The following is an 11,812-nucleotide window of genomic DNA, read 5'->3' on the forward strand; positions in this document are numbered from 1 at the left end:
TGAAAGAAATGGAGAAAAAAAGGAAGAGAAAGAAAGGGATGGAAAAGGAAGTGAAAGAAGGAAGGGAAATGAAAGGAAGACAGGGGGAGGATTGCAGGGGAATGGAAAGGAAAACAGGGAAAGGGAAAATATCAGGAAAGGGTAGGAGGAATAAAAAGGAAAGAAGGAAGGAAAGGGAAGAAAAACAAAGAGGGGAATGGAAATAAAAAGAAAAGAAGGAAAAAAAGGAAGGTAAATGAAAAACAAATTGAAGTTAGGAGGAAAGGAGATGAAGGAAGAAAAGAAGAATGAGAGAAAGAAGTAAAAGAAATAAGGGAAAGGAAATTATAATTATTATAGAAAGGAAAGGAAAGACAACATAAGAAGGAAAGGAAAGAGAAAAAAACCCCAAAATGAAGTAAAAGAAGGAAGGGATAGTAAAGGAAGGATGGAAGGGGAAAGGAAAGGAAAACAGGAACATGGAAAGGATAAGAGGAATAAAGTGCAAAGAAGAAAGGTAAACAAAGAAGGGAATGGAAATAAAAAGAGAAGGAAAAAGGAGGGAAAGAAGGAAGGCAAAGGAAAAACAAATGGTAACTAGGAAGGAGGGGGAGGGAAGGAATGAAAGAAGGGAAAGAAATAAGGGAAAGGATATTCATAATAGAAAGAAAAGGATAATTATTATAAAAGAGAAGAAAGGGAAGGGAAGGCAAAGTAAGAACGAAAGGAAAGAGAAAAAAAAATGACGTAAAAGAAGGAAGGGAAGGAAAAAAGAAGGGGAAGAAGAGAAGGGTTAAAAAACGACATTGCAGGTCTGCTCCTCAGTAAAGAACAGAATACATGATAAAAATAGCCGGAATATTGGGAATGGAAATCCTGCTGAATACCCAGCTGACTTTTGCTTGTCGTTTCTGGCTTGAACGCACAATATGAAACCTCCTGGGGTTGCTAGTGACAAATCGACGCTCGGAACGGCAGAACGTGCGAAGCTCAGTGGCCGCGGATCTGCTCGGAGCTGCAATTCACATTAGACCCCTTTTCACCACTTAGGTTTTCAGCCATAATGGATCGATGGCCTTCCAATGAACTCATTAATTTAACCCCTTGAAGGACAGAAAAAAGTCAGTGCCTTGCTTGTTGAAGCGACAGGCGCCCGCCCGGCGCAGGACGGGTTAATGACATACCATTTCTGATTGAATTATGCTTTCCATGATAGGAGGACAAAGGAAGCAAATTAATTAGACGCCACTTAGTTCCTGGGCTACGAAGGAAGTATCGTACAGTATGGAGGCTGGTGCTACTTGGAGAAGTCATGTGATGTTTTGTTATTTAGTCTGGAGGTCATTCGATCTTGATGATGTCATTCACTAACCTATATCAGTTACTAATGAATCCAATTGGCACGAAAACATCTCTCGCAACAAACAGACATCAAACTTCCTGTCTGTGGGAATTTGTGACAAATTCTCACCCGGGTCAAAGACCTTTATGGATGACAGCCTTCCTTGCCCTACCCATTTTCATCAAGCTATGCCCCCAAAAATGAACAGCCCATTAAAAATGAATACAACAAAACCAGCTTTTGCTGCAACATTCAACTTCAATTCAGAGATTTCCCCTGCAGTACTATTGTTCTGCCATTAGATGTCCTCAGTCTAAAGGCTGGCATTATTCAACCCACATCCAGTCTGTGACTGGACAGACAAGTAGCACAGTGATGAGCTCATCTCTCTGCCACTCTGCTTTCTCCTCCTATCAGCATGCTTCTGGTCAGCACATGAACTGATTGGATCCTTGTGCTGCTCCTTCCGCTCACGCTCGAAGCCTGCTGCCCAGGGACCGCGAGAGGCTGATACCGGGTCACATTCAGGTTCTTACACTGCATGCTTTAAAAAAAATGAATGCTGTATTAGTGATTGCAGAGCTGGAACAATTTTGTCTTTTATATCTGCCTAGAGCCTTGGCCCTCCGGCTGTTGTAGGCTACAAGTCCCATGATGCATTGCAAGACTGTGACAGCCACAGGCATGACTCCCACATAGCTGGAGTGCCGAGGTTGCCTATGCCTGGCCTAGAGTTTAACTTTAACTGCATCCTATCAATATGCTGGTTTTACACATACCAGCTGGAGACTGAAATCAGTCTTCTTGCAGAGGTGCCTGCTTTGTAATGCGACAGGCAGAAGAAGGAGGCAGTTGCCTGTACTGATGGGGCGGATACTGGACCTGGTCCAGTACTGGAAACTGCAGTAGTTTATCTTTCACACAGGGTCTGCGAGAACTAAAACCTAGACATGAGGACAGATATTAGCACAGAGAACTTTCTGCACCGAGTTCTGTTATTCCTGAAGGTGCTTTTAAAGCACCCGGACGTATTGTGATCAGGCAGTTTTATGCCTAATCTATCATCAATATTGAGAAGGTGACTTCTGCTCCGGATCAATATCTCAATCAGCAATCATCTGTAAAAGAGTACCTGTCACATACACAGCCATGGCGGTGAATTTGCTGGACAAGCCATTATTTATCATTCTACACAGCTGCTCTCTGTCATGGTTTGTCCAGCAAAGGCCTCCGTAGAATGTCTGCTTGCAGTATGGCCCACTTAGTTCAGCAGCAAGGCAAGGAGGTCTGATCTGTGTTGGACCAGGTCATTGTTTGTAGGTATGTCGGTGAGACCATCCAGGTTATGGGGGTATCACCCCCCATAACCCATGTCATCCTGACATAGCTGTACTGCACCAGTCTTTCATCCCGGCATGGCTGTACTGCACCAACCTTTCATCCTGGCATAGCTGTACTGCACCAACCTTTCATCCTGACATAGCTGTACTGCACCAGTCTTTCATCCCGGCATGGCTGTACTGCACCAACCTTTCATCCTGGCATAGCTGTAGCACTGGGGGTCCCTGTCCTTAATTCCCTGTACTGCACCAGTCTTTCATCCCGGCATGGCTGTACTGCACCAGTCTTTTATCCTGGCATAGCTGTACTGCACCTGTCTTCCATCCTGGTATAGTGATACGGCACCAGTCTTTTATCCTGGCATAGCTGTACTGCATCAGTCTTTTATCCTGGCATAGTTGTACTGCACCAGTCTTTTATCCTGGCATAGTTGTACTGCACCAGTCTTTTATCCTGGCATAGTTGTACTGCACCGGTCTTTTATCCTGGCATAGTTGTACTGTACCGGTCTTTTATCCTGGTATAGTTGTACTGCACCAGTCTTTTATCCTGGCATAGTTGTACTGCATCAGTCTTTTATCCTGGCATAGTTGTACTGCACCAGTCTTTTATCCTGGCATAGTTGTACTGCATCAGTCTTTTATCCTGGCATAGATGTACTGCACCAGTCTTTTATCCTGGCATAGTTGTACTGCACCAGTCTTTTATCCTGGCATAGATGTACTGCATCAGTCTTTTATCCTGGCATAGATGTACTGCACCAGTCTTTTATCCTGGCATAGTTGTACTGCACCAGTCTTTTATCCTGGCATAGTTGTACTGCATCAGTCTTTTATCCTGGCATAGATGTACTGCATCAGTCTTTTATCCTGGCATAGATGTACTGCACCAGTCTTTTATCCTGGCATAGTTGTACTGCACCAGTCTTTTATCCTGGCATAGTTGTACTGCATCAGTCTTTTATCCTGGCATAGATGTACTGCACCAGTCTTTTATCCTGGCATAGATGTACTGCACCAGTCTTTTATCCTGGCATAGATGTACTGCACCAGTCTTTTATCCTGGCATAGATGTACTGCACCAGTCTTTTATCCTGGCATAGATGTACTGCACCAGTCTTTTATCCTGGCATAGATGTACTGCACCAGTCTTTTATCCTGGCATAGATGTACTGCACCAGTCTTTTATCCTGGCATAGTGATACGGCACCAGTCTTCCATCCTGGCATAGTGATACGGCACCAGTCGTCCATCCTGGCATAGTGATACGGCACCAGTCTTTTATCCTGGCATAGCTGTACTGCACCAGCCCAGTTTATTTTCTCAATAATCTGCTGGTCCTGGAACCCATCTGCTTGTGATGCTCAAACACACTGCACAGAGGCTCCTTGCTCTCTCCAACATACTGCGAACCAAAATACCAATACTAAGAAGGTTTTTAGAGCCTCCAATAAAACTCATCGAAGGAAACTTTACATCAGAAGGGGCAATCTGCACGGGGCAGCACAGTGGCGCAGTGGTTAGCGCTTCTGCCTTGCAGCACTGGGGGTCCCTGGTTTGAATTTCAACCAGGTCACTATCTGCATGGAGTTTGCATGTTCTTCCTGTGCTTGTGTGGGTTTTCTCACACACTCCAATGACATGCTGGAAGGTTAATTGGCCCATGTATGCATGCTTATGAGATAGGGTGTTTAGATTGTAAGCTCCTTGAGGGCAGGGGCTGATGTGAATGTAAAAAACACTGCGTACTATTGACGGCGCTATATAAATACCTGTAACAATACTGCCCTCCTATTCACCGTTTTCATGCTTGTGGATGCAGAAGGTTACACAGGCCTTAGATTTATGTCATGGGAAATTTCTATGTTTAGTCTTAGTTCAGAAATATGGTGGAAAAATCTTCATTGCTCCAACCGAACCCCTAAAACTAACCTAGAACCTGAGCCCAACCATGGATGTCATCCTAAACCCTACACCAAACCTAACCCCTATAGACCCCTATAGACCCCTATAGACCGCTTCACATTCACATGACACAACATATATAGTCTTTATATGAGCTTTTGATGTGTTTTCAGCTGTTGTATGTGTTTTGTAAGTGTATTTTATAGGGAGCGGGTACTTCCTGATTTAAAATGCACGTGAAAGCATGAACTGTGCGTTATTTGTATGAGCATTACATGTGGTTGTAGGCACTTTCCGGTTATTATCCATTTTAGACCAAGTACCAAAAAATACTGCTTGCAGGACACTTTAAAAGCGCTCTGAAAGAAAATAACAACAGCTCCATAGGATGTGTATAGTTTCCGATGCATTTATCTGCATCAAGAATGCAAATGGGACCAGCAAGGGATGGGAACTAAATATAAACCTGAACCGTAACCCTCATTAACCCTAAAATCTCCAGCTCAGCTATAATCCTAGTGGTGAGAATGATAATTACACATGCAATCACACGTCTATGCCATAACATATCAGCAAAGAGCACCAACATGGCACAACAAAACTTCCATCAAAATGTCTGTGCCACAGCAAATGATCCAACATTGGTAAGAATGTGCTCAAGAATTAACATGCCGATTAAAATCTGCAAACCCGAACAATGAATTTCTCTAAATTGCATTGATGTGACTGGCGGAGGGCTACAGTAGTTCCAATATTCAAAAAGGGGGCTAGATGCCAACCAGGGAACTATAGGCCGTTCAGTCTAACATCGGTAGTTTGTAAAAAAGTTCAATGGTGACAGCAACATTGGCAACAAAGTGTTTGAGATTAATTCCATTACAAAGACTAGAGGCCACCACCTAAAGTTGGTGGAGAAACAATTCCAGCAACAAGGGGCAAAGAGGGTTCTTTACAGTAAGAGCGGTTAAGGTCTGGAACTCACTGCCATCGGCAGTGATTTCAGCCAAGAGTGTAGTTTGTTTGTTCAAGAAACGTTTGGACAATTTCTTGAGGGACCGTAATATCCAGGGGTACCAGTATCCCTAAGAATGAGATGATGCGTGGACCGATATGGGTTGGACTTGATGGACATTTGTCTTTATTCAACCCCAAATACTATGTAACTATGCATCCTTTTTGGTCTGTAAATTAACATTTAAAGCGTTTTGGTATATCTGTTCAGTAAGTGAAAGAAATACCTGTTGATCCTGCCAGGAATCCAGAGCACTCCTAACTTCCTGTGCATTCTGCTGTATTACAGCCACAGGGTAGCTCAGTGGCGTAGTAGTTAGCACGTCTGCCTTGCATCACTGGGGTCCCTGGTTTGAATCCTGGTCAGGACGCTATCTGTAAGGAGTTTGCATGTTCTCATGCACTTGCCGGAAGGTTGATTGGCCGGAAGGTTGATTGCCTCTTGTCTAAGTTGGCCCCGTGTGCGTGTACAATATGGACCTTCTTGGGGCAGGGACTCATGTGAAATGTATGGAAAGTGCTGTGTAGATGTCAGCTCTATACAGATACCTGACATGAATGATCTCAAACAGTGTTATTAGCTCTGCCCAGTTCAGATCTGTGAACTACAGAACATCACCTCTGTGTGTTGTGGAGAGCGGGTGGCTGTTCTAGGCTGACAATGCTCACTTACTGCACTGTATCTATGGAGGAGCAGCGTTGTCACTTAATGATCTTGCCAGTAACGCACTTCCTGACCTAGGGTGACAATGCTCACTTAATGCATTGTATCTATGGAGGAGCAGCGTTGTCACCCTAGGTCAGGAAGTGTGTTACTGGCAGGATCATCAAGTTAAAATGAAGGGAAATAGACTGATGTAAGAAAACGAATGCATCCACCACATCTCCCCGCCCAGCTCCTAACAACCTGGAATGCTTTCTCTGGCGTCCTGCCCAGCTGGGTGGGAAGATGCAGAGGGCATCTTCATTCTTGTGTTTGGTGGTGTTCTATCACAGATTGTGACTGCGTTAGAATGTGTGACCGGTCACTGGTCACACATTCTAACGTAGTCACGCCCCTTTTTTCCTGGGGTAAAAATGTGTGACCGGCAAAAGGTGTAGAATTCAAAGCTTTTTCCGCTGTTCCCAGGCAGATCGGCATAGCAGATGGTATGTGCAGGAGAACCGATCTGCCCTGGAACAGCTGATCAGTCCTGAAATCTCACTTCTATCCGACTTTGTGAGTGCACCACCACCGAAAAAATGGGCGTGATTACATTAGAATGTGTGATCACGTCACTGGTCACACATTCTAACGTAGTCACAATCTGTGATAGAACAGTGGGACTGTCTCCTCTACCCACCTCCCGCTGCTCTGATTGGATTGCGTGCAACGCCACCACCGTTCCGTCCCCCCCACCACCTCCAGCTCAGGCGGCAAAAATGCTAGGGACACCACTGGGTATATTGAGCTTTTTGCCTGGAGTTCAAGACAAAAGCTGTAAAGGCGTGCAAAGAAGTCCAAAAATAGGCTGAACATTTTTGGCACCCCCCAAAGCTCCAGCAACCCAAATGATCCCGATGAAGACTATCAAGCTGCAGTAACAAATTTGCACGTGGCGTGTGCGTCTAAGGGTTATGTCATTTTTAAACTTTCTAGACGAAAGTACTCAACTTTCTCAGTTGTGTTTCAGTACTAATTTGGTCTGCCTCGCCGTGCCAGACAACAGTAAAATTGCGAGCATTGTTTCACATAATTGCCAGTTCATGTCAAAAGTATTAGGTGATACAGCGCGAAATCAGCTAATGCAAACAGCGTCAGGGAGAGCTGCGAGGAGAGGAGACGGGAGCTGGGGAGTCATAGCTTTGCATATCTGTGACAGCAACAAAGGCAGTGTGCACAGGAGGGAGGGGTAACATGGGCTCTCCCTTCGCAGGCTCACTTGCAACCTACATACACTCCACCAGCTTCCCCTTCTCCTTTAAGTCTTTTACATCTTCTGGCATGGGAGAAAAGATGGATTGTCTCTGTGTTGGAGAAGAACTGCAAGATTAGCAGAAATTTGGGGGGTAGAACTTCAGGCAAGCCGAAATTCCAGGCTTGGCAGAGTTAAAAACCTGAGAACAAACGTGGCGTGGAAACTTGGATATCATTTGCCAAGAAAGAGTCAACTTCAAGTGGTCACCAGAAGGAGAAGATCTTTTGTAGACCTAAGTACCCATCCTTGGTGCTACTGCAAGCATCAAAGGTCCGCTTGTCTGGCTTGGCCAATCTCTTGGTACCCAAAAAAGATTCCTTCAGATCTGAGAAATGTAAAACCAAATCCTGGACTTATGGAGGAAGGGATCGCAAGTAAAGTTACTGACTGCAGGGATGGAGCCAGCTAGTTTTGCTTCTCCAGATGGTAGATGGTGAAAGAGAGAGCAGCAGGGTCCTACCTCCGTCCTCTGGGCTATGGTGCTGCCCAGTATGTCCTTGGAGGAGGAGTGGCACTCGGAAGGATTCCAGACTTTGGGCATTGTTCTTCTCATCTTTAGCTCTCTTAAACTTCTGCACTTTTTGGGAATCATCGACTTTTCAGAGGAAGGTAAGACCACCACCGAGAGTTGGTTACGTAGGCAATTGAATGATGAGTGAATGAAGCTTTTCATAGCACATTCAGCTACTTTAATGCACATTGGGAATGGAATTCACTTTCAGTATCCCCAAGACCCCATTTTTATAATTTAAGAAACCATGGTTGAAATATGGTTGGAAAATTCCAAAAACAGGTCGGCAATAGCAAATCCTGTATTATTTCTCATGACAGGTTTTGTTCATAGGTTATGGCGGGATGTGATGTCATTGTGACGTCATGGGGGGTGGTACTTGATGTTTGATTGTGCGCTGCCATTATAAATGCGTTTGAACCGCAAAAGCGCTGCGCAAACTGTTGGCGCTATATAAATCCTGTATAATAATAATACTGATTGTCACTATGTTGCCCTGAGGAAGGGACCCTGCGTGGCCACCGAAACGCTGGCTTTATGACAAGAAAATAAAGAGCGTTCATACTACACGCATTTGTCTAAGCGCTGGTGATTCCTGCTTACTGATTGTTTTAAAGGTCAGACCGAAAAACTGGAAATAGGCTGTTGAGTGTATTGAGGTGTTTACATGGGCAGCAACTTGAGTTTTGTGCTCATTTTCTTTTTTTGGAGTTTTATTGATTCAGCCCACTTAGCTTCTTACTCCCCGTGTTGTAGCATTAAAGATCGGTGAGCTGAAGTTCTCTGCGACGTGCTAAGCCTTTAAAATCCTGCTCAGCTTCAAGCAGTTGCAGTCCGGAACGTCTGATAAATTCCCCTTTAAATTCCTGCGGTGTTTTCATTGGCAGGGCTACACCATAGCTATCTTTGACAGATGTGATTTAACCTTCTGCCTAACATGAAATGAAACCACTAAAGCTGTATACATGTCTCCCTGGTGCTGAAACCTAAAAGCCACATTGAGGTCTAATTATGGCGTCAGTGATTTATTTTCCAGGATTGAAATGGTGGGGGGGTCTATTTATTTTTGTACTGAGCTACCCATAAGTGTGGTCTGTAGCAAAGTACAGTTAAAGGCTCCATACACCTCTCATTGCATTGACTCAAATATTAGCATTGGTTTTCCTCTTTCCCCTCAATTCCTGCCCTAGAATAGCTCTTGGAAGCCATGGTGAACACACCCAGTATGCACATAATATGGCTGTATGGGGCCAGTCCAACCAAAAGTGATATTTCGGTGTTGGTTGGACTGGCCCCATTCAGCCATATTGTGTGGAGCTAGGTTAAGTAGATCACCCTTGGACTATTCATTTTCTAAAGTCTTCCTTACGTAGTCTGTGGCTCTGTCCCTGCCTCCTTGACGTGCTAGGTGTTCACACTCTGTATTTTACATCCCTCATAATTTAAAGAAACCTGAGAGGATATGGAGGCTCACGTTGTTGACCTCTCCTCCTGAAAATAATTGTCTGGCTGTCATGTGTAACTTCTTGACTCAATGAAGGGGTGGGGGGGCTGTTCTCTGACTCTCCTGATTGCCATACCTGTTCCAGAAGTCTGGCTCTGAAGGTATGGAAGCAAGCTGGTCAACATAACAGTTAAGAACCTAGCACCCACTGGGGAGATTTGACTTTACTTCCTGTTCTGGAGACACAACAGAGGGGATCTCTGTAAAATGAATGAAATTCCCAGCTTGGGAGGTAGTCCCTGGACCAGGGTTCTGGTGTAACAGTAAATGTTATCTATCACCTCCTTTTTCAGGCAACACCTCTAACATTTTGCATTTGCTTTCACTATCTGTCAGGACAAAAATGAAGAGGGGGGAGGAATCTCCCCAGTGAGGACATATATGCTCTAGAAAGGGTCTAATCCTTCCCTACTCTTTTCAGAATGTAAAAACATACCCCGATATGAAAAAGCCCAGAGGGGGATTGTATATGGGTACAGCGGGTATGGAGAGATGTTTTCAACCTCAAGAGATGCAGAAGACACCTTCCAAAAGTCACCAAAAGCTAAATTATAAGATTTGGGTGGACTGACCCCTAATTATTGGGTGAGACTGCTGTCTGCTTACTTGGGTAAAGCCAACTGTTTATACTCAAAGTGTTTCAGTGCGAGCAAACCCCCCACCATGTATCCTGGGCTCTACTGCCCCCTTTGGACCTGGGAACACCATGGTGGGTGTGGGCTGTTAGAAGGGAGAGAGTATAGTGAAGTTACTTCCACTGATCTCCCCTCCATTGAATGAACCTGGATGCGTCAAGGATTTACTCATTCCGGGTTCAGAGCACACTTTGGGTATGTCAACACACCCCAGAGTGAGATCAATAATTCTAGGGCCATCATTCACTGTTAACTCTAAACTCATCTAAAATTCTGGATGCTGTGGGGGTTTTTTTGCCATTTCACAGGCACACACAATTTTTAAGTTTGACAGGTTTGGTATCTTTTTACTCGGCGTAACTTCATGTTTTATATTTTCTCCAAAAAATTGGATATTATGTTGTGTTTATGTGCACAGAAATTAATTTAATAGAAAATTTGGTAAACAGTTGCACTAATGAAACAATTGCAAATTCCACTATTTTATTCTGCATGGTCTCGGATTTCAGGAACTATATAATTCTGGGGGTGGGGGTTTCAAGTAATTTTCAGGCCTAAAATTGCATTTAACGTGTGGAAATAAACACGGCTCTAGCAGCAAAGGGTTTTTAAGTTTTTGCCTGGTTTCAAAAGTAAGATATGATATATTTTATGTAGGACTTATTTGTTTTTTTCTATATCTTTGAATCTTTTTGGTTTAAGATAAATCTTGCCCCCCCCCTTCCCTGAAGAAATTGTGAAACTTTAGAAGGAGCAGATGTTATCTGGAGTTGTGTGTTGAAGGCAATGGAGTAACGTTAGACTGTATTATGATATTTACATGAGTCAGCTGGTAGAGTCATGCCTTGTGGTCCTTCGGCAACTCCCAAATGCAACTTGTTGTTCCTGAAAGTGAATGATGCCATCACCCATTTTACTCATTAACAGATGTGCAGTGCAACATTTAACACACAGCCAAAGCAGCGCTCTTAATAATTCATACGATGGTACATAGCTCCTGGCTTTTATGTGGCGTAAATCCATACATTAGGGAGTTGGAGATAAGAGGAAGACAGCTTGGCTTGAACGGCATTGGTTGCTGCAAATAGTCCATTTGTATGAACTCCAGGCAAGCATCAAAGCCCAAGGTGTTAATGACATATGTAGAATGTATCCAAAAACATGCGTGTTTTTATTTAAAATGATGTCTATTGTTTGCAATACTATCTCTCTACCTCTGTGTTTTAGCTAGCCAAAAGTCCTTTTGTGGGCATGTGACACCAAGAAAACATGGTTCAACTTATTTATTAATGACATCGGGGAGGGTGTTAATAGCGATATAATTGGTTCGACCTCATCTGGAGTACGCGGTCCAGTTCTGGTCACCAGTACTAAGAAAAGATGTCGAGTTGGAAAAGGTCCAGCGGAGGGCAACCAAACTAATTAGGGGTATGGAGGACCAGAGCTACGAGACGAGGCTACTAAATGTAAACATGTTCGCATTGGAGGTGAGGAGATTAAGGGGGGATATGATCTCCATGTACAAAATGTTCAATGGTGATAGCAACATTGGCGATAAACTATTTAAAATTAACTCCGTTACAAAAACTAGAGGCCACCACCTAAAATTGGTGGAAAAAAAATTCCA

The 11,812-nt window shown here is 43.9% G+C and overlaps 1 protein-coding gene across 5 annotated transcripts in view; it reads left to right on the forward strand.

The window, feature by feature from the left end:
- The window catches only part of KCNIP2 (potassium voltage-gated channel interacting protein 2), a 290,048-nt gene that overhangs the window by 224,881 nt on the left and 53,355 nt on the right, over window positions 1-11,812 (forward strand). Inside the window, exon 1 of one of the 5 annotated variants that reach the window (XM_018553228.1) lies at window positions 7,827-8,144. The exons of the other annotated variants lie outside the window; for them this stretch is intronic. Within the exon in view, the coding sequence (XP_018408730.1) occupies window positions 8,012-8,144 (133 nt within the window). The 5' untranslated portion in view covers window positions 7,827-8,011. Of the gene's footprint in view, window positions 1-7,826; window positions 8,145-11,812 lie in introns of those variants that run through there. 5 annotated transcript variants of the gene reach the window in all.

Source organism: Nanorana parkeri, unplaced genomic scaffold (assembly GCF_000935625.1).
Source record: "Nanorana parkeri isolate BGI_ZX_2015 unplaced genomic scaffold, ASM93562v1 scaffold113, whole genome shotgun sequence".
In the NCBI taxonomy this organism is placed as follows: Eukaryota; Metazoa; Chordata; class Amphibia; order Anura; family Dicroglossidae; genus Nanorana; species Nanorana parkeri.